Source organism: Anthonomus grandis, chromosome 8, assembly GCF_022605725.1.
Source record: "Anthonomus grandis grandis chromosome 8, icAntGran1.3, whole genome shotgun sequence".
Taxonomy (NCBI): domain Eukaryota; kingdom Metazoa; phylum Arthropoda; class Insecta; order Coleoptera; family Curculionidae; genus Anthonomus; species Anthonomus grandis.
In genome coordinates this window covers 20,318,905-20,339,438 of record NC_065553.1, presented here as the reverse complement: position 1 = coordinate 20,339,438, position 20,534 = coordinate 20,318,905, and the positions used below count along the sequence as shown (strand labels likewise).

At 32.4% G+C, this 20,534-nt stretch overlaps 1 protein-coding gene across 3 annotated transcripts in view; it reads right to left on the bottom strand.

The window, feature by feature from the left end:
- Positions 1–20,534, bottom strand: part of LOC126739615 (melatonin receptor type 1B-B-like) — a 31,451-nt gene that overhangs the window by 7,623 nt on the left and 3,294 nt on the right. For 2 of the 3 annotated variants that reach the window (XM_050445371.1, XM_050445373.1), the window contains exon 2: positions 10,055–10,243. In XM_050445371.1, coding sequence (XP_050301328.1) covers positions 10,055–10,232 — 178 coding nt within the window. In that variant the 5' untranslated portion in view covers positions 10,233–10,243. Of the gene's footprint in view, positions 1–10,054; positions 10,244–18,714; positions 19,096–20,534 lie in introns of those variants that run through there. The other variant, XM_050445372.1, reaches the window with a different exon arrangement.

Here is a 20,534-nt window from a genome sequence, read left to right as displayed (position 1 = left end):
AAACCTCGGGCCACTTACTAAAGTAATCCATAGCAACAAGAGCATATCGGTCTCCGGAGCTACTAGTAAGAAAGGGTTCTGCTACGTCTATGGCAATTCGTTCAAAGGGTGCACCAACAAGATACTGCATCATCTTTCCTCTTGTCCGGGTTCTTGGGCCCTTGCTTGACGAACACTGCTCACACTGTCGGCAACAGCGTTCAATATCTTGATGACTGTTCAGCCAGTAAAACCATTCTCTAACTTTTGCCAAGGTCTTACTAACTCCAAAATGTCCCCCACCGACATGAACCATGAACAGTCATGAACAGCTTCAAGAACTTCCGGAATCCGTTTTCGAGGAAGGACTGTCAGATATGTCTTTTCTTTTCCATCTACGCTCTCCCAGACTCTTTTTAACAATTCATCTTTTATAACCAATAAATTCGATTGAGACCAATAAGCTTTAAGTTCTGGAGATTTGTCAGAAATGTCTTTCCATTCTGGTTTTGAATATTCTCGAGATTTCAGTTCGTAAATAAGGCCAAATACCGGGTCATCACACTGATCTTGGATTAAACTAGCTACATCCTACTCTTTAGAACTTTGAAGGCCAATACGATTACAAGTAAATATCTCTGGATGCTCTTTTGATTCCTTTTTAAAACAATGTTGACATGTTTCAATACAGGGTATTCTCGATAAAGCATCGGCATTTTGGTGATATGCGCCTTTCCTATGTTCTATTGTAAAGTCATACTCTTGTAATCGTTGAAGCCACCTTGCTATTTGTCCTTCGGGGTTTTTAAACTGAAACAGCCATTTCAACGAAGCATGGTCGGTTCTAAGGATAAATCGTTGACCATACAAATATTTATGGAAATGTTCAATAGCTTTTACTACTGCCAATAGCTCTCGTCTGGTGACACAATAGTTTCTTTCTGGTTTTGATAACGTTTTACTGAAATAACCTATCACTTGCTCGCCATCTTCATATTTTTGTGATATAACGGCCCCAATTCCAACATTACTCGCATCGGTATCCAAAATAAAAGTTTGTCCAGGAATCGGATATGTTAAAATTGGAGATGTGCATAGTGCTCTTTTTAACCGTTGAAATGCTTCTTCACAGTCTGTTGACCAACTAAATACCATTTTGTCCTCCGTGTGCAGCTTGTTTTGTCCAGCTTGTGTAGAGGCTTTGCAAGATTAGCAAAATTTCTTACAAATCTTCTGTAATAGGTACAAAGGCCCAGAAAGCTTCTTAACTGGTGTTTGTCAGTGGGTCGTGGCCATTTTTCGATCGCCTCTACTTTATCTGGATCAGTCTTGACACCTTTTTCTGATATTACATGGCCAAGGTATCGAACTTCTTTTTAAAATAAGCAACATTTTTTAGGACTTAGCTTCAGGTTGGCCTTTCGCAGTTTAACAAATACCTTTTGAATAATCTTTAAATGATCTTCAAATGTTTTCCCCAATATGATAACGTCATCCAGATAAACTAAACATGATTCGCAAGTCATTCCACGTAAAACTGTGTCCATAAGTCTCTCAAAGGTAGCTGGAGCATTGCAGAGTCCAAAGGGCATTACTGTAAACTGCCAAAGTCCTGTTCCAGTCGAGAATGCGGTCTTTTCCTTATCTTCTGGGTGCATCTTTACCTGTCAGTATCCACTGTTTAGATCGAGTGTTGAGAACCATTGTGAACCTGATAGCGTGTCCAGAGTATCGTCAATTCTTGGTAGGGGATAACTGTCTTTCTTGGTAATATCATTCAGTCGCCGATAGTCTACACAAAATCTAGTGGATCCATCCTTTTTCTTCACTAGCACAACTAGAGATGTCCAAGGACTCTGAGAAGGTTCTATCACTCCTTGTGTCCTCATTTCTTGAAGCATTGAGGAAACTTCTCCTTGTTTAGCTATCGGAATTCTTCGAGGTGCTTGTTTAATCGGAGCATTGTCTCCAGTGTTAATTCGATGCTGCACCAAATCAGTTCTTCCCAGGTCTTTATCGTGCAAGGAAAACACATCTTGATTTTCTTCAAGAAGATGTCGCAATTTACTACACTGGTCCATGGTTAAGTTGGCAGAAGATTCTTCAAATAGGTTTTGTGAACATACAAGAAAAGGTCTGTTTGAATAACGACTTCTATCAGCATTTTTCATGACTGCCACTACTTCAGAGCATACGCCAATGTTCTCTCCTTGTTTCAGGTGTTGATCATATCCTTTTAAATTTACCATTCGAACCAAAACAGTAGATTTCTTCTGCATAGATAACGCCTTGGCTGGAAAAATTCCTTGACCATATAGTTTGCAGTTTTCCATGGGCTCAATCAAAACAGTTTCTCCCTCTTTTCCTCCAGTTGTAGCATTAACCACCACCTCTGAATTTCCTGGTATAGTAACATCCTTGAATAACTTAACGACTCTGGTATTTACTTTATCTTCATATAGGTGGTGCATAAAATTCTCTTCATTTCTCGTCGTCAATATCCGGTTATATACATCCATTTTAAACTGCTGAGCATTCATAACATCTAATCCTAATATGACATCATCCATGATTTCTGCCACTAGTACTGGCTGTTGGAATGTTGTTAAGCCAATTGTAACTGTAGCTTCATGCAATCCAAGAATCGGGATCATTTTTCCATTTGCAGACTCCAGAATTAAATTGGGTGGTGCTGAAAGCCTACAGTGTGCTACGATGTTCGGCTTCACGATAGTATGACTTGATCCTGTATCCACTACCATCTCACATTCACGGCCGCATATTGTTCCCGGTACTACCAAGCTCTCTCCAGGATGTGGCAGCCGGTTTAGTCATATACGTGGGGCTTGGTAGCACCCAGCCAGCTTGAAGTTGAAGTTTTCCTGGTTCCTTGGATCACTTAAAGGCATTGACGTTTAAGGTGCCCCTCCTCATTGCAATTCCAGCATTGCAATGGTCTTTTAGGTTTCCTCGCTAATAATGATTCAATCTTCTTTAGGCGGTTTTCGAGATCACTTTCCGAAGTTCTGATTTGTCTTATTCGTGTCTGCCTTCTAGTTGCTTGAAAAGCTGCCTCATACTCTAGTCCATGGGCCAAAGCTTCTGATATACTTTTATGATGAGCCATCTTTAGAGCGTAGTTAGTGAGTATCTGGATCTCGAACTCCGTCGATAAAACAATTTATAGAAATTTGTTCTCGAAACTCTGTTGGGGCTGAAGGGTAAGCCAGATTTACTAATCGAGCAACATCGGCCTCAAACTGTTGGAATCCTTCCTGGGGTTGTTATCTTCTAGATTTCAATTGAGCCTGGTACACTTGTTGTAGATGAGCTTCACCGTATCTCATCTCTAAGGTACGCACCAGTACGTCGAAATTGAGATGATCCTCAGATGGCACCATTCTTAATATTTCTGTAGCTTCTCCTCTAAAGCTTAGCTTATGATTGATTGCCTTCGTTATCCCAGCGATTTCCCCTTGCAGCGGCCTCAAATTGATTCAAATAGGTACTCCATGCTTCTTTGCCGTCGAATTTTGTTGGCTTTACTTTCATCATTATTTGAATTCCAGGATCGGGATGAAGAGGAGTCCGTTTTACTTCTTTTTTTTTGTTTTTCTTCTGACTCTTCTCCAGATCTTCTTTAAGTTGTAAAACTCGTTCTTCCTGCTCCTTTTTAAGATTATCTTTTAAATTAAGTAAGTCATCTTTCATGGTTCGAATCAGGTCTTCATTTTCTTTCTTCAGGTCAGATTTAATTGCCTTTAGTAAATCTTCCTGTTTCTTGTCTCGCTCTTCTTGTTCTTTTCTTTGTTTGCGGTCTCGTTCTTCTTGTTTTTCCTATTGTTTGCGATCTCGTTCTTCTTGTTCTACTTTTTGCTCGTCAAACTTCCTTAGTAGCAGCTCCATCAATTTCTCGGTCTCCATCTTGGCCTGACTTCTTGTTATAGGCATCCACTAAAATGAGCTTCCAAATATCCTTTATTTCTGACACCAATTGTAACGAAATTCGGGAACACACTTTTATTGTCAACGTCAAAAACACTAACCTAACTCGCCTTGACTGTCGTTGGTTTGGTGTCAATGGTTTCCAAGGTAAAAAAAACTGACTAAAAAATTAAAACTGAATGAATTGTCACGAAGGGATGAACTCGATGAACCCGATGGAACAGTTTCGAAATATTTAGAATTATCTTCATTGTTTTTGCCCAAAGAGACCAATAGGATTTAGGAGAATACTAACAGTCAAAGCAAGCAAGTATACAAATTCTAAAAAAATTAGAACTACAGGGATTTACAATAATATAACCTAAATAACCTAAATTGGGGCCAAAATGGGGCAGCTCAAACAAGATGAACTACTTAAAAACTACACACTATAGATGAAAATAATAAACCAAACGTAAGTAGAACCCTAAAGAAACCCTACGAATCAACTTTAACTACAGAATACTAATAAGATTATACAAAAACTAGCAGAATAATTAACGTATTTACATTTTCATAATAATATAATGATTATTCGGAAATTTTTTGAATTTCCTTAAATGAATTTTAAACTGAAAAATATGCTGGTTTTCTAAAGAAAAATTATACATATGAACTGTTTTTGTAGGTCTTATATATTCTGGGTTAAAGTTCCTGGTTCACCAGGTTTGAGGATATTGAAACTGAACTTTAAAGGTATTGAAGATATTTTTATAAAACTTCTAGACTATTATAAAAAGCTTTATGTGCGATCAATCAATCATTATTTTCTGTGGAATAGTTTTCATATATAGGCCACTGTTGTGATTTAAAAACCTTTTTAACCTACATCAATATCAATATATAACAACTAATCATTTAAAAGCAACGAACCAGGTAACTTACAAATTTCAGATTCCACCACTACTAAATTTAAGTCAAAGTCAAAAGTCTCATGAACTTTTAGAAATTTGTTAGAGATTATTAGAGAAAAAATTTTAAAGAAGTAAAAAAAAATGCAGTGGTGGTTCGTGGATTTTTAATTTGGGGGGCGGATATACAATATTACCAAAACCCATTAAAGAACTTCCAAGGATAAAAATAAGGAAAATTATTTGTAACTTGCCCTACTACATTTATGAATTATAACCATATTTTTCTAGGTCAAGACGTAGGATAAATATTAAGCTCTAAATCACCAACTTTCAGTTTATTTACTAAGCTTTTAAAATTAAAAAAAAAACCTGTATTAACATTAAGTCGTAAGACTTTTATTAATACTTTGTCTCCAGAATTGATTGCATACTATTCATGATTTTATCCATTTAAAAATGTCAACATTGCTGCCAAATTAACTCATATATTATGAGAAATGCGACCATTTCGAAAATAACGCCATAGCCGGCCATACATTAGCTTTTTCCAAGAGGTTATTAAAAGTTGCGTTACATACGGAAGACGATAATGACAAAATCTATAAAAAATCCTATGTATGACCTCCTGGGAAAACCTAATTTAATATTAAAGGTCACGTATTTGGTGAGGCCGTTATTTCAGGTCGAAGCTATATGCAAAAACTGTTTAATAACTTAAAACTTACTATTAGAATAACTCTCTCTATATATTTTTTCACACCATTCAGGTTTATTTATGTTAAAAGTAATATGAAAAATGAAGGGTCAACAACATTTCTTTCATAGGGTATACACACACAGTATATTTATGCTTAAAGAGCCAGTTCTATAGAGAATTAACGATGTTTTTTGTCACGTAATACATGGCAATCGTTAACAGAAAGTTTTAAAATAAACTACAAACATTTTTCAATTTAGGATAATTTGTCAGCAATTTACTTAAAATATGGATCATCAATGATGAATCCTTTGTTAATGTTATTTTTAGCCATAGACTATTTCAACCAAAATTGAAATCGGAGAAAGACAAACTATATTAGGAATATTTGAACATCTGGTTTCTCAATCGGCTTACTTAATATTGCCTACTTGACTCATATTACATATTCATCAGTCGTCAATAAAAAATCCAAATTTCAAGTAATAATAGTAAATTTACCTTTCTAGATTCAATTTATCGTCGGATCTATTTTTCTCTAACGTAATCTTATACTAATAGGAAGTTTTTCAAAATTTTTTTGGCCTAATAAAAATGTACTCCTAATGGTCTCAAAAAGAATTGGCCATTATTGTTAAACACAAAACTGTATTTCTGTTAAACCGTCTGCTTTTATTTCAAAATTTTTATTTTCTTGCCCTACGGGTAATTTTTTTACATTATTTAACGGTTATCTTAAATAAAATTCTTAAAAAACCGTGTAAAAAAATATCGTAAGTTTAATTAGGGAATTTCAGTTTGATTTATTAAGTACCACTATAATTATTAGAGTTACTTATATAAGAAAATAAGAAAAATATTCTTTTTTTTTCTGGTATTCACTAAATCATCCTAAAATTGTCGCTTGACTCTCCGATCGAATGGTTGAAAATAAAATTTTATTTTACAAAAAAAAAACTATTTTTTTTACATTGTATATTAATACAATTTGAGAAAAATGTTGAAAAAACAAATATCAAGAATTCCTAATTAATTACTATCATCGGACGTTGACTAAGTATCGCGTGACAAAATACTATATGAATTTCCTTGGTACAAATTTTTCACGTAAAAAAATAGATAGTTAATTTAAATATAAACCCTGAATGGGACTTTCTTGACCACATAGAAGTAAATAATACATTGACCTGTAAATTGTTAGATATAAAATACGAAAAATTATAGAGGAGAAAGCTAATAATATTCAACCAAAATAAGTACACACAGTGTAAGTAGACCATAGAAATTCTTGCTATACTTATTTTAATTGTATTATGGGTTAGTATAAATATAATACAAACACGAGAAATTATCTAAGGAAATAATTATCCTTACGTAGGAAGTATGGGTCAGTGTGCTACTCTAATAAGAGAGTTGACTTGGAAAGCTGGATTCTACCTACAGGATCTTTTTTCAGTTAAACTAAGTATATAATAAGTATACCTGATAGAATTCCTATACCCAATATAGAATTATGAAAATGTAAATACGTTAATTATTCTCCTAGTTTTTGTACTATTTTATTAGTGTTCTGTAGTTAAAGTTGATTCGTAGGGTTTATTTAGGGTTCTACTTACGTTTGGATTATTTTTATTTATCCTTACGTAGGAAGTATGGGTCAGTGTGCTACTCTAATAAGAGAGTTGACTTGGAAAGCTGGATTCTACCTACAGGATCTTTTTTTAGTTAAACTAAGTATATAATAAGTATACCTGATAAAATTCCTATACCCAATATAGTATTATGAAAATTTAAATACGTTAATTATTCTCCTAGTTTTTGTACTATTTTATTAGTGTTCTGTAGTTAAAGTTGATTCGTAGGGTTTATTTAGGGTTCTACTTACGTTTGGATTATTATTTTTATTTATAGTGTCTAGGTTTTTAAGTAGTTCATCTTGTTTGAGAGCCCCAATTTAGGTTACATTATTGTAAATCCCTGTAGTTTTAATTTTTTAGAATTTCTATACTTGCGTGCTTTGATTGTCAGTATTTACCTAAAATTATTGGTCTCTTTCGGCAAAAACAATGAAGATAATTCTAAATATGTCGAAATTGTTCCATCGGGCTTTAAAAGGGACGCACTTCGTGACATTTCATTCAGTTTTAATTGTTTAGTCAGTTTTTACCTTGGAAACAATTAAACGACAGTCAAGACGAGTTAGGTTAGTGTTTTTGACGTTAAAAATAAAAGTGTGTTCCTGAATTTCGTTACAATATTTTCCTATACTTTCCCAATATATTAAATATTTGTTAGTGGAATCTATCATTTTATCTCAGTTTGATAGCTGTGATATTGTATTCTATGTTGTTGTATTAGCAGGTTTCAAGAGAAAAATTGAATTAGGCCAAAATACTTGCATGTGGCTTATTTACGAAGTATGAAAGTTTCATCATATAATTCCTACATTATGTAACATATAAAGTCCTAAAATATAAATTTTGCGGTGGCCTTCATTTTGACTTGTGTGTGCATCGCAATTTTAAGAATGGCTCTCGATCCTATTGGATAGTATCTGGTGCCGATAAGTGTTCTACAAAAATTATAAGTCGGCATGCGTTTAAAATCTTTACTCTACAAATTACGCCATCTTTACTATTGCTGTATTTGTACAGTTTGTTTTAGTTTAATTTCGAACCTTCTATACATATATTTTTTGTCGTCTCTTAAATAACATGGAAGAACATTTTGTAAAAGTTTACGTTTCATATAATTGTACTTTATCATAATAAGTAAATGCATAATAAACGATTTTAAAATATTATAGTACCCGTGCACTAAAAAAATGCAGAAGAGGAAACGATAGACTCAACGGCTACCATTATTAGAATTTGAAAACTCACTTTCTCAATTAGTGTACTTACATAGTACATAAATTTAATCTGATTTTTTCACAATTAGGCTAATGTATTTTATTCTATGGATCTCGTAGGACAGAATAATAAATAAGAAGGGGAGCCCAAAGGACTTTGTAGTCGGATCGGCATACCTTTTTTATAAAGGCCATATTAGTTCATACCACCTCTGTTGGTGAAGGCCGTAGAGGACTAGTGAGAAGCCGCAGGCAATCCGGAACTGAGTCGATCTTAGGATGTGATGCAAATGTTTATCATCACATTTGGTGTAGCACCAACATGACTACCAGAGGGGAGTCACTATTTCAATTTATAAATAAGCTATTAAAAAAGTTATGACATATGAGAAGATCAAATGGGCCATCAACTCATTTGAGTCCTACAATTCTGCTGACCTAGATAGAATCATTCCAGTAATGATGCAAGAAAGGTCAGAAGTATTATTAAATAAACTGATTAAGTTTTTAAGGGCCAATCTTGGTAATACTAGTCCAAAGAAAATTTGTTACAACGATGAAAGAAAGAATGCAAACTGCTCTGAACATCGTCAAAAACTGGATAGAAAGGGAAGGTCTTAAGATCAGTAGTCAGTACTCTTAAATGCGCAATTATACGATTTACGAAAAGACGAAAGATTGAGGACCATAGACGACTATTCTTGCATAGTAAATAAATTCCTATGTTGGGCTAAAATATCTGGGGGGTTCTCTTAAACTCCAAATTAAGCTGGAACCAACATTTCGACAAAGTCACCAAGTGATCGGAATCAATTTTATTGATGACCAAACGCATGCATGGGCAAACTTGGCGATTACAGCCCAAATGGCACACTAGATCTACAGCAGAGTAGTAGTGCCCACTATAATTTATGCTGCACTAATGTGGTGGCCAAAAACCTTGCAAGTAGGAGCAAGGCTTAAGTTAAGTAAAATACAAAGGCTTGCATGTCTAGGCATAATAGAATCCATGAAATCTACACCAACCGCATCCATGGAAGCCCTTCTTAACCTCAATAGGCATCATTACACCTGGTGATTCAGGGAGAAGCAAAGCTGGGACTGGGCGTAATGAGAAATAATAGTCAAGTTAAGTTGACATAACACCAAAGAATATAAATAATCTGTGAGGCAATCAAATCGGAAATGATTTTAGATCATATGATTTTAAGATATTGCTTAAGTTGAGTATCCAACAAGAAAAAAAAATTGACAGTAACCACAGACCAGACGGAGATCTTATTTGGTACACAGATGGATCCAAGAACAATAAGAGAACGGAAGCTGGAATTCTTGAAAAAAAAACTAAGCATCAAACGTCCCATCCACTTGGAAGACATGCCGCAGTTTTTCAGACAGAAATATTTTCGATACTAGAATGTGCTAGGGGTAACGTTAGGAGAGTCTACACTAGTAATCAGATCCTAATAATAGAAGATAGCCAAGCTACCCTAAAGGCCTTATCGAACCCTGGGATTACATCAGAACTAATTTGGGAATGCCTCATAGAACTGAAAACCGTAGGGGACAGCAACTCAATTAGGCTTATATGGGTTCCGGGACAGATATTCCAGGAAATGGAAAAGCTGATGAAATTTCCTTCTTTGTCCTAGGTGAACTCTCTAAATGAAACTATAAATTAAAACTAACCTCTTTTCCTAAGATAGTCTTCGATCATCACAGCACTCATCATAAACACATTACCGACACTACCAACGGCCGACATAGAAGCCAGAAGTATCAGTCGGGTTAGTCTGGACCAATGGTCATTTAAGGTTACCGGTGATACCTCATCGTGTGGCCAAGCATAGGTCGTGTTGCGGATCATTACAAATTAATCTGGAAAATTTGAAATTTTTATTTTGTACTATAGCGAAATATAACGTATTAAGGAGAACAAGTTGAGTAATTGTAGCGCCATCTAAAACTCTTGTTCTAAGGCATAAGTCTATCTCACAATTGAATTGAATGATCTGCGCATGCTTAAAAAGTTCTTACGTATTTTATTTCTTTTTTTGAGATGTCGGAGGATAGGTGTGACCAGAAAATGCACATCTCAAGTTTTTCACTTTAAGATAGTCTTATGCCAAATTTACATTATGCTGGTCTACGCACTTGTTATAGAATATACTTTCCTTTAATATTCCCAAAATAAATAAAACAATAATAATAAAATATTCCGATAATAAATTTGCAAAAAAAACCTTCGTAAACGTTTCGTGTTAAATCTTCAATCGATATACCATCTTGCACGCTTCCTCTGACACAATCCGTTCACGCAATGACCCCATATAATTTAATTTTGTAAAAATATCTCTCAAAGCTAAATTCTAAAAGTTATACATCGTAAATATCTGGAAAAAAACTTATTCAAAGGAGAAAATAAAAAAGAGCTATACGTGCTACACGATTTCCTTTTAACATCAGAGCACGAGCATGCCAAATGGCTTTTCACCATATTCCCGCACGTGCACATAACATCCAGGACTATATATATTATGTTGCCATGGCGGCGGATAATTTGTGCACTTTAGAATTTACATATTTTCGATATTTTTTTCCTTGGTTTTAACATGAAATACAGGTTTCTAAGTAAATTGTGTTATTACTGAAGTTTTTAAATTTTTTCTTTAGCTATAGAATTTAGTAAAATACCTATATTTTTAATCAATTTCACATGTCAGAGTTTAGATAGGTGAGTCTTACAGTCAAGAGTTCAGATATTATGTATTTTATTTGTGGATATTTAAGACTTGTTGTTATTTCAGGCTGTAAAATATTCTCAATTTTTCGACATAACCTTATTTTTGAGAATCTTATCTTCAGAAAATATTTTAATATCTTAAAAAAAATCGTACCACAGATTGGACCAGTAACTATAATTGCAAGTTTCAGTTATACTTAGAGATAAGATTGTTATTAAATTTCTTTCACTGAAAATGTTAAAAAAGAATCAACATTTTTTTATTACAAGCGAAATTTAATTTTAAATAGCTTAACTGTGGTCAATTTTTAATAAATCCGAAGCCCTATGGAAATTCCATTTAAGTGCCTTGGAGCTTTAGAGAAATTGAGGTAAGTTGTTCGTTTAAGCTCCCGGCAAGGCTTAGATGTTTATTTATACCTTCATGGCTTAGCATACTATCTTAACTTCTTGTTTGTAAGAATTTAATTAAAAGAAGTTTTTTTGAGAATTTATCAAAAAAATTAAACAAATGAGGGATGAAGAGTAGATACATACCTAACGTGAAAATACAGTACGTGCCAAATATTATGTATTTTAGCAAAGTAGTAAAAATAAGTAAACTCTCACTTTTTTGGCACAAATCACTTTAAAAAAATATTCAATTAACTTATAAACGTACTTCTGCAAAAACGTATGGCATATAAAAACTAGGTACGCGTTTTTTATTTCAATTATGCTTATTAAAAAATAACATTCTTGCGGACCAACAAAACATGTTAAACCCGTAATTGCGTTTAAAAATAGCAAACTCCACCACTATAATCCATTTTCTTTTTGAAAAGTTTACCAACTTTTTAATCGTTTATACTCAACCGAATTGTTCTAAATTTAAACCTTACTTACTGCATATACCTGACGAAATAAAAAAATTCAAAAAAATAGAATAACTGCAATGCTCCTTAACCTAAAAAATATACAAACTAGCATTAAGATTAATTGTTGAATACTTATACTTATTTAAAACTTAATTATTACGTGCAAGTCACGTAAAATTATGTCTTAGATTTATTAAGCTCAGACATATTTCTTATCTTCCCTCGTAGCTTTAATGTAAATCTAAGTAAACGTAGTAAATTTTCTAAGCATAAACATCTATAAAGCCTAAAACAAATACTTCAATCACAAAGCGCTGCTAATCGTATGGTGCTTTTGATTTATGGCTAGTAAACTATAAACATAATTTCGATTGAAAAAAAGAAAGGAAAATATATTTCCTAGGATCTAAAGTGATCCCATACTCAGTAAAAGATGCTATTTATTTACAAACTAGTTAGTTTCTTAAAAAAATAAAATATTAGTGAAGAAAATTATAGTGAAATTCTGAGTATTATGTATGAATTTTTATTTTCATTCACAGGCCAATTACTTAAAATAGAGGAGAAGAAAAAATTAATTCCAAGATATTGAAGCCACAATCCTGCTAAATGGTGAACGATTGAACATAAGCCATGCAGATAATACTGTTATTTTTTAAGACAACCAAGCTTCCTTACAACTTCTAAAGGAATTATGGTTCACAAATAAACGCCAACAAAACAAAGTTCATGATATGCAGTAAAAACCAAGACACCTGCGGTATTTTATTGGTTGACGAAATTCCTCTAAGAAGTTAACAAATATACTTGGGCGCGAACATAAATGATAACTAAGACCATTCTGTATAGATTAGAACATGTATACTAAAAGCCAGAACAGCATTTGTCAGTAGGAAAAGTCTTTACTACCGAGTACTTATAGCCATCAACGAAAATTCAATTCGCCTATTGCGATGCTACGTGTCTACGCTCGATCCTTTTTTATGGGCAGAAGGAGAATATCGTGGTTGATAACATTTAAGAACATGGTGCCAACATGATAGCCGAAATGGACAGGCACTCTAAGAAGAAAAAGAAGGAGAAGAAGAAGAAAAAAAAGAAAACATTTACTACCTTATTTCAAATGTGAATTAAAACTGTAAAAAATTGAAATTTTCCTTTATTTTTAATATTTGTCTCATCTCGCATTCAAATGCCTTAAAGAATCGTCACTAAATGCTGATTTTCTCCTATAGAATACAGGTTTCTGTTATAAAAATGATATTTTATAACAGAAACTAGTCTAAAGGAAAATGCAATGAGATATTTTCTGACCATTTTGGCGTTTTTTGTGAATTTAATGTGACGGAGTCTATTGTACAACCGCACATTGTATCTTATAGATCCTTAAAAGATATAAACCTAAACAACTTTCAAGAGGATTTGGAGGCTGTTCCATTTCATTTAATATATGAATTCGAATCCATAGATGATAAGATACATTTTTTAAACAATAATTTACTCAAATTATTCGACAAGCATGCTCCTATTAAAACTATAGTTGTTCGAAAAAAAAAAGATTCTCCGTGGCTGACAGATAATATTAAACTATTGCAAAAATTAAGAAATAAGGCATTAAAGGATTTTAAAACAACTAAACTGCCAGCTAAATGGAATTATTACAAACAGCTTAGAAACTATACAACAACAGCGACTAGAGCGGAAAAAGGGCTTTTTATAGTGATAAATTTGAGAATTGTACATACAAGGACAAGTGGCGTGAACTAAGAAAAATATTGCCATCAAAGCAGAAGCAAATTCCTAAATCTTTTGTAAATACCAACAATTTTAATTCATATTTTATAGATAGTACAAGAGTGACAAATATTGATAATTATGATGAGTTAATTAATTTTTATGATCAGAATGCATTACCAACCTTAAATAAGTTTTCTTTTCATCCCACTAATTATAATACTATTTCTGCAATTATATTACGTATTAAGTCTAAAGCATTCGGGGTGGATAATCTTAATATTACGTTAATTCAACTATGCTGTCCTTTTATTACACCCTACATATTGTTAACGAGTGTATTAATAAAAACTACTTTCCCAAATGCTGGAAAGAAGCCTTTGTGTTGCCATTGCCGAAAGTGCATAATCCAACAGATTTTAGTCAATTTAGGTCTATCAGTATTTTACCAACGTTTTCAAAAATTCTCGAACGCATTCTAGACTCTCAAATTCGTAGTTTTCTTAATAATAATGATATTTTACCACCTAAGCAATCTGGATTTAGAACAAATTATAGTTGTACTTCGGCTATGGCGGATGTTATTGATGACGTAATTCGGGCTAGGGATGATGGTAAGATTTCTGCTCTGGTGTTGTTGGATTATACTAAAGCTTTTGATTTCGTTAGCCACTCAATTTTAAAGTCTTTGTTTCATTATATTGGCTTTTCTGATGCTGCTATTAATTTAATTGCCTCTTATTTAAATAATAGGATTCAACGTGTTAAAATAGATAACGAAATATCTGATCCTTTGAAAGTTGAAAGTGGTGTGCCTCAGGGTAGTATTTTAGGACCCTTGTTTTTTATCATTTACACGTCTAGATTTTATCTTCAATTAAAGCATTGTGCCCATCATTTTTACGCAGACGACACGCAGTTATATTATTCATTTTTACCAGGAGAGTTTAAAATGGCTGAGTTTAAAATTAATCAAGATTTACAAGCTATTTGTGATGTTTCTTCAAAGCATTTATTAAAATTAAATCTTTCGAAGTCATCTATAATGTTCATAGGTAATCGAACAAATGTAAATAATATTTTAAATGGTATAAACATTAAATTGGGGGACGAAAGAATTCCAGTTGTTGACAAATGTAAGAGTTTGGGCCTTATAGTAGATAATAATATTCGTTTTTAACATCACGTGTCTAATATTCTTAAAAAGGCATATCTTGCTTTGAAATTAATTTATTTGCATAGACACTATTTGAGTAAAGATATTAAGAAGCTTTTATGTGATTCATTAGTCCTTTCACAATGTAATTACTGTGATGTAGTGTATGGCTGGTGTCTTGATTATGAGGATAGGGGTAGACTGCAAAAGCTCCAAAACTCACAACTTCACGAACTTGGATGGCTTAATATGCATAATCGAAGAATTGCTCATTCTTTAACATTTTTTTATAAAATTTTAATATATCGTAGTCCGCCCTATCTCTATCAAAAAATAACTTTTAGAAATGATGTACACCATTTAAATTTAAGAAGAAATACTATTCTCATTCCGACACATAAAACACAGTTATTTAAACGATCATTTTCTTACAATTTTGCTTATCAAATAAATTCTTTAAATTTGGATCCGGACCAATTATCAATTTCTTGTAATACTTTTCTTAGGAGGATGATTGTACATCTAATGAATCAGCAGGGTATATAATTTAAGTTGTTTTTTTTTTACTTTTTGAATGGTTGTTTTCTTGAGTAATTTATTACAATTTTTGGTATTGGGATCATTTTATTTATTTATTTATTGTCTGCAATAATTTTTCTATTTTTTGTTATTTAACAAAAAATTTAATCTGTTTTTTGGGTATTTGCAGTGTGTATTGTTTTGCTTGATGTTAAACTGTCAAATTTAGAATTTAGAACTCTTATATGTAGGTTTATTAGGTATATGATTAAAGAAAAAGCTGTATTTAATCAGTTATTAGTTAAGCGTTACTGTTAATGAGCGTTACTGAAATTACCATTTTTTTTTAATGAAGTGTGGGGCCACAATGTTGAAGATCAGAATCTGCCATGGCAGAATTCTGAATTTGTAGGCCTTTTATTTGCGTAAATTTATTGCTAGATTTTGTAAACTTGTATTTTTGTTGTTTCTTCTATGCAAATAAAAAATATTTATTATTATTATTATTATTATTATATAGATAAAAAAAATGGCACTTTTAAAAAATTGTAAGCATTGAAACTCATCTCAGCTCTAAATGGTTTAAAGAATCATAATTATCTGGTAATATTTTATGAAAACTAGGGCAAGGAGATAAATTGCGATAAGGATATAAATTGCGATAGATATAATACACCTTTAAAAAAATGCACTTTATCTTATTATAGCTTTAAAATTCATCATCGATTCATTCGTTCGAGTTTCAGTTTCAAATATCTGAGAAAATCGTTTTTAAATACGGAGACGCAAAGAAAATTAGAAAAACTAAGCAGATTAAAATCTACTGCTGGACATAAGCCTCCCTTGATTGCCGTTTTTAAAAAACCAACAAATCCAAATCCAACGTGTAGACTCATTTGAGCACAATTATGTAACAAGTATGTAAAATGATACTTTTTTTGTGAATAAGGCATACAGGAAAATATAAAAATTCAATAGAGATAAAAAAAATCTTAAAAAACATCAAAATGATTTTTAATTTTTATGCATTGAAGCTTGCTTATCTCAGTTTTAGTTTCAAACACCTGGAAGAATTATTTTTACACATTGTTTTTTTCCTAAAAAATAACGGTTTTCATAATAAAAATAATATTTTATAACGATTGGGTAATCCACATCGAAATAAAATGCAACAAGACGTAAAGAAAAATTGATAAATTCCTTGGAGAATAGTCAATAAATATTATTTTTACTGTAGACGGTGATCGTATTGATTTATTAAATTTAAATTATGGATTTAGGTGTTAGGTGAGTTTTATGATATAATTATTTAGTTTTTGAAATTATAAATTTAAGAATGCAGTTATTAATTTTTAACAGATATTTGACATTTGCCTTTCAGGTCACGTGACCACGGTAACTTTTTTTGCTATTGGTCTGATTTTGTTAAAATTTGGTATTTGGGTTTTACTTAGGATTTAATTCATAAATATTGATACATTTTTGACACATTACACACTCTTTTTTTTGCATATAAACTTTAGCCTTCCCGACTAGTTAGACTTAAGTACACTTGATATTTTGTTTTTTTTTTAAGAACGCCTTTATGGCTCTTCACAGACAACGCCGAAAGATTTCAAATTATATTATTAGTATTATTAATATTATATTATTATACTGCAACCTTAAAAAGAGCTGACAGACAACGAAACAGGGCGCTGAAAATGATATTTATTTTATTTTTTTGAATAGACTACTATCATCCCCTTTAATCCTAGATACATACTTCCTAACTCCTATATACATACCTAGCAGGTTCCAAAAGAAATAACCAATTTACACATCAATATGTATAAGAATGGTATTAATAAAAAAAACCAAAAATAAATTAAGTACCAAAAGACTTAATAGTCACATGAGATTTAAGTCATAAAAACGTACAATTCGGGATGGATTTGATGTAAATTCGTACGAGACGTATGCCAAAATCGAGTCCCGCCCGTGTTCTACACTTTCCTGGAAAAAAGGACGACGTGCCGGAGCCAACTGAACGTTCCGGAGTTTGAGCCGTCGATTGAGGGAGGCGTCGCACACAGTGATGCCGGAGTGCCCTTAAGCCCAACGTAAATTTAGAAAATGTTAAATATCCGAAAATAACGAGGTGTGTGAAATGAACGATGAAGTTCATTCCTAACAATATTTACTAAATCGGATTGATATTCCTGGGTGCCTATTGGTAATACGCCATTCTGGTTTAATTGAGTTATGATGTAACCCATTCTACTGGAACCTTTCTCACTCTATTATTATCCAGCTTTTTTCAGAAAATAGAATAATTTGCTAAATCAAATACTCGTGAACAATCAAAGAAGGCTTCCACTGTTACAGATATGTCATCTAATCTTTCAATCACAAAATTTACAATGGATACAATAGCTTCTGCGGTTAAGGAGCTCAAACTCAAGGAATTGTAGCCACACTGCCCAATTAGAATAATTGAGTAGTAATTAAATCCGGAAAAATTATTTAAAATATTATTGGCATTCACAATTACCCAGATTTCTGTAATAAGGATTAAAAATCATCGAGATATTACTCACACTGAATAAAATTTCTATAACCATCAAACCTTTAAACCACCAAACCCAGTTAGGTCTCCTAGATTCATCTAGTTTTCCCTCAATGGACTGGAAAAACTCCAAGTTTAAAAAAAATATTCCAGACAATCAAAATTATCCTCATTCTTGGAATATATGTTTAAGTATTCATATATCAATTTATTATTCTTGAGTAGACGATATCAGACCTTGACCAACTAATTTGGGGCAACAAGAGTAGATTGGTATATGAAGCAGTGCTATATGGTTCATGAATGAATCAAAATTATCCTCAATAATGGAATATACATATGTTTAAGTACCTAGATGTCCCTTGCAGTGACTAAGCTTTTTAAAGGAACTACAAGATTATTTTATAAGTTATTCCAAGACTCAAAGCTACCCAGATTTCTAAAATGAGCCTTAAAGTACCTACATGTGACTAAGATTCCTGAAATCTTTAAATATCTAAAACAGTTAAATTCTACACTCACAGTTCATGACTGATCCAATATACCGTCAATAGATTGGAGGAATTGCACAAATATTTTATAAATTATTCCATGCGTTCAAAGTTACACAAATTTAGGAATAAGTCTTAAAGTATTTACATTTTACTTACTTACTTAGTTAACGACTAAGATTTTTGTAATCAAATCTTCAAACTACCTAACCCAGTTAAATTGGAGGGAATTGAAATTATTATTGAAGAATTTCTTGACTATAAAAATTATTCAGATTCCTAATAAATAATTTTTAATTACCTAGATGTTACACGCAGATTTCTAAATTTCTCAAATATCGAACACAGTTACATTATAAATACACAGTTCGCGACTGATCCCATTTAGCTTCAATGGACTGGACGAATTGCAAGAATAAATTATTACAAGCCCTCCAAGTTACCCAAATTCCTGGAATCACTCTTTAAGTACCTATATGTGACCCATAGTGAACAAGATTCCTGTAACTCTTAAATTCTCAAACTATTGCACACTCAGTTAAATTACACTACATTTTTATGCACAAACAACATAAACATTTTTTTATAAACAAGGGTCTTCTGGTTCTCAGGCAAAAGGGCTCAACTTTTGCAACAACAACTAATAATTTAATTATAATGACATTTTACTGTTTTCAACCTTGTTTGTCGAGCGATACGAATATTCTTTAAATAGCGCAACATATTATAGTTGTTATGATTTTTTTGTTTGGCCGATAATGCATGTCATAAATAATTAAACAAATAAAATAAAGATGGTACACACATTACGTACACTAAGTGAATAGGATCTGCTGGCGCTCCCACTGAAGGAGCTGATCTTATTCGAAAACGGATTGAATTGATAGGGACCGGGGAAGCACAATAGATCAACAGGGTCGCAGTGCAAAAATTACTACTCAAACTCCTGGAATAAATCTTTATTATCTTATATTATCTAGATATTACTCAGGATGACTAAGATTCGTGTTCACTATTCTTCAAATTGTCAATATATATAACAATAACACAGCTACATTTCAAACGGACAGTCCTAGACTCACATAATTTACCATCAGTGGACTAAAAGACCATTTAAAATTATTTAAAAAAATATTTCAGGCACCTGAACTTACCAAGATTCCTGGAATATAAGTCTTAAGGTACCTTTATGTGATTAAGTGACTCAGATTGGAAAAAAGCTTTCTAAAAGAACTGTAATCTGGACACTACCCAGGAGTAGCGGATTAAGATAGCCAAATTTAAGATTTAACCAAAGAGTTTTTAATTGCCTGGAAGATGTTAGTCACATTGGCTCACATTCCTGATATCTTATCTTTAAAGAGGTAAGTTGGATAAATGGTAAATTAAAATCTAAGATCTTCAAACATTTTTTTCTTCTCTTGCCAACGTTTCGGTCTATATTAGGCTCATTATTGTTGTTACACCTGCAGTTATATTTCCTCAAAAACGAATTAACTAAATGGAATCATTTTAAAAATACAGCTGTTGCAATGTTTCATTTATCACAATCTAACGAGAAGCTTTGTATTTTCTGTTAGACCTGAAAAAGGCTTAAGAGGGCCAAAACGTTGACAAAAAAAGAAAAAAACTTTTAAAGAGCTTAAATTTTATTTGACTCTTTATCCAACTTAGCCCTTAAAAGTTAACAATATCAAGCTGGGTCATTAAAACAACACACAAGCAAAGGTTTAAGAATATTCGGCTCGAGACCTTTATCCGTGCTGATTACTAAAAAATTACTTTTTTAATTACCCAAGGAAGACTTATAGAGTTTCTTTAATAGAATTAAAAGTTCTAGGACAGAAGCAACTTCAAGAATATTAGGAAAAAATATTCCAGGAATTTCAGAATATTCAGATTTCTGTAATATTAATCTTAAATTACTTAGATGCCACTAAGAGGAAATTACATTCCTGGAAAAAGTGTCTAAAAGAAATGTCGCTCTGGAAACAATCTAGGGTTTCCTATTGGTTGGTTTATCAAACAAAGTCTCAGATGCAGACAGAAGGATCTTAAATTACCTAGATATCTCAGTCATAATGGTTCATCTTTCTGGAATAACTGCTTAAACCCTTAACC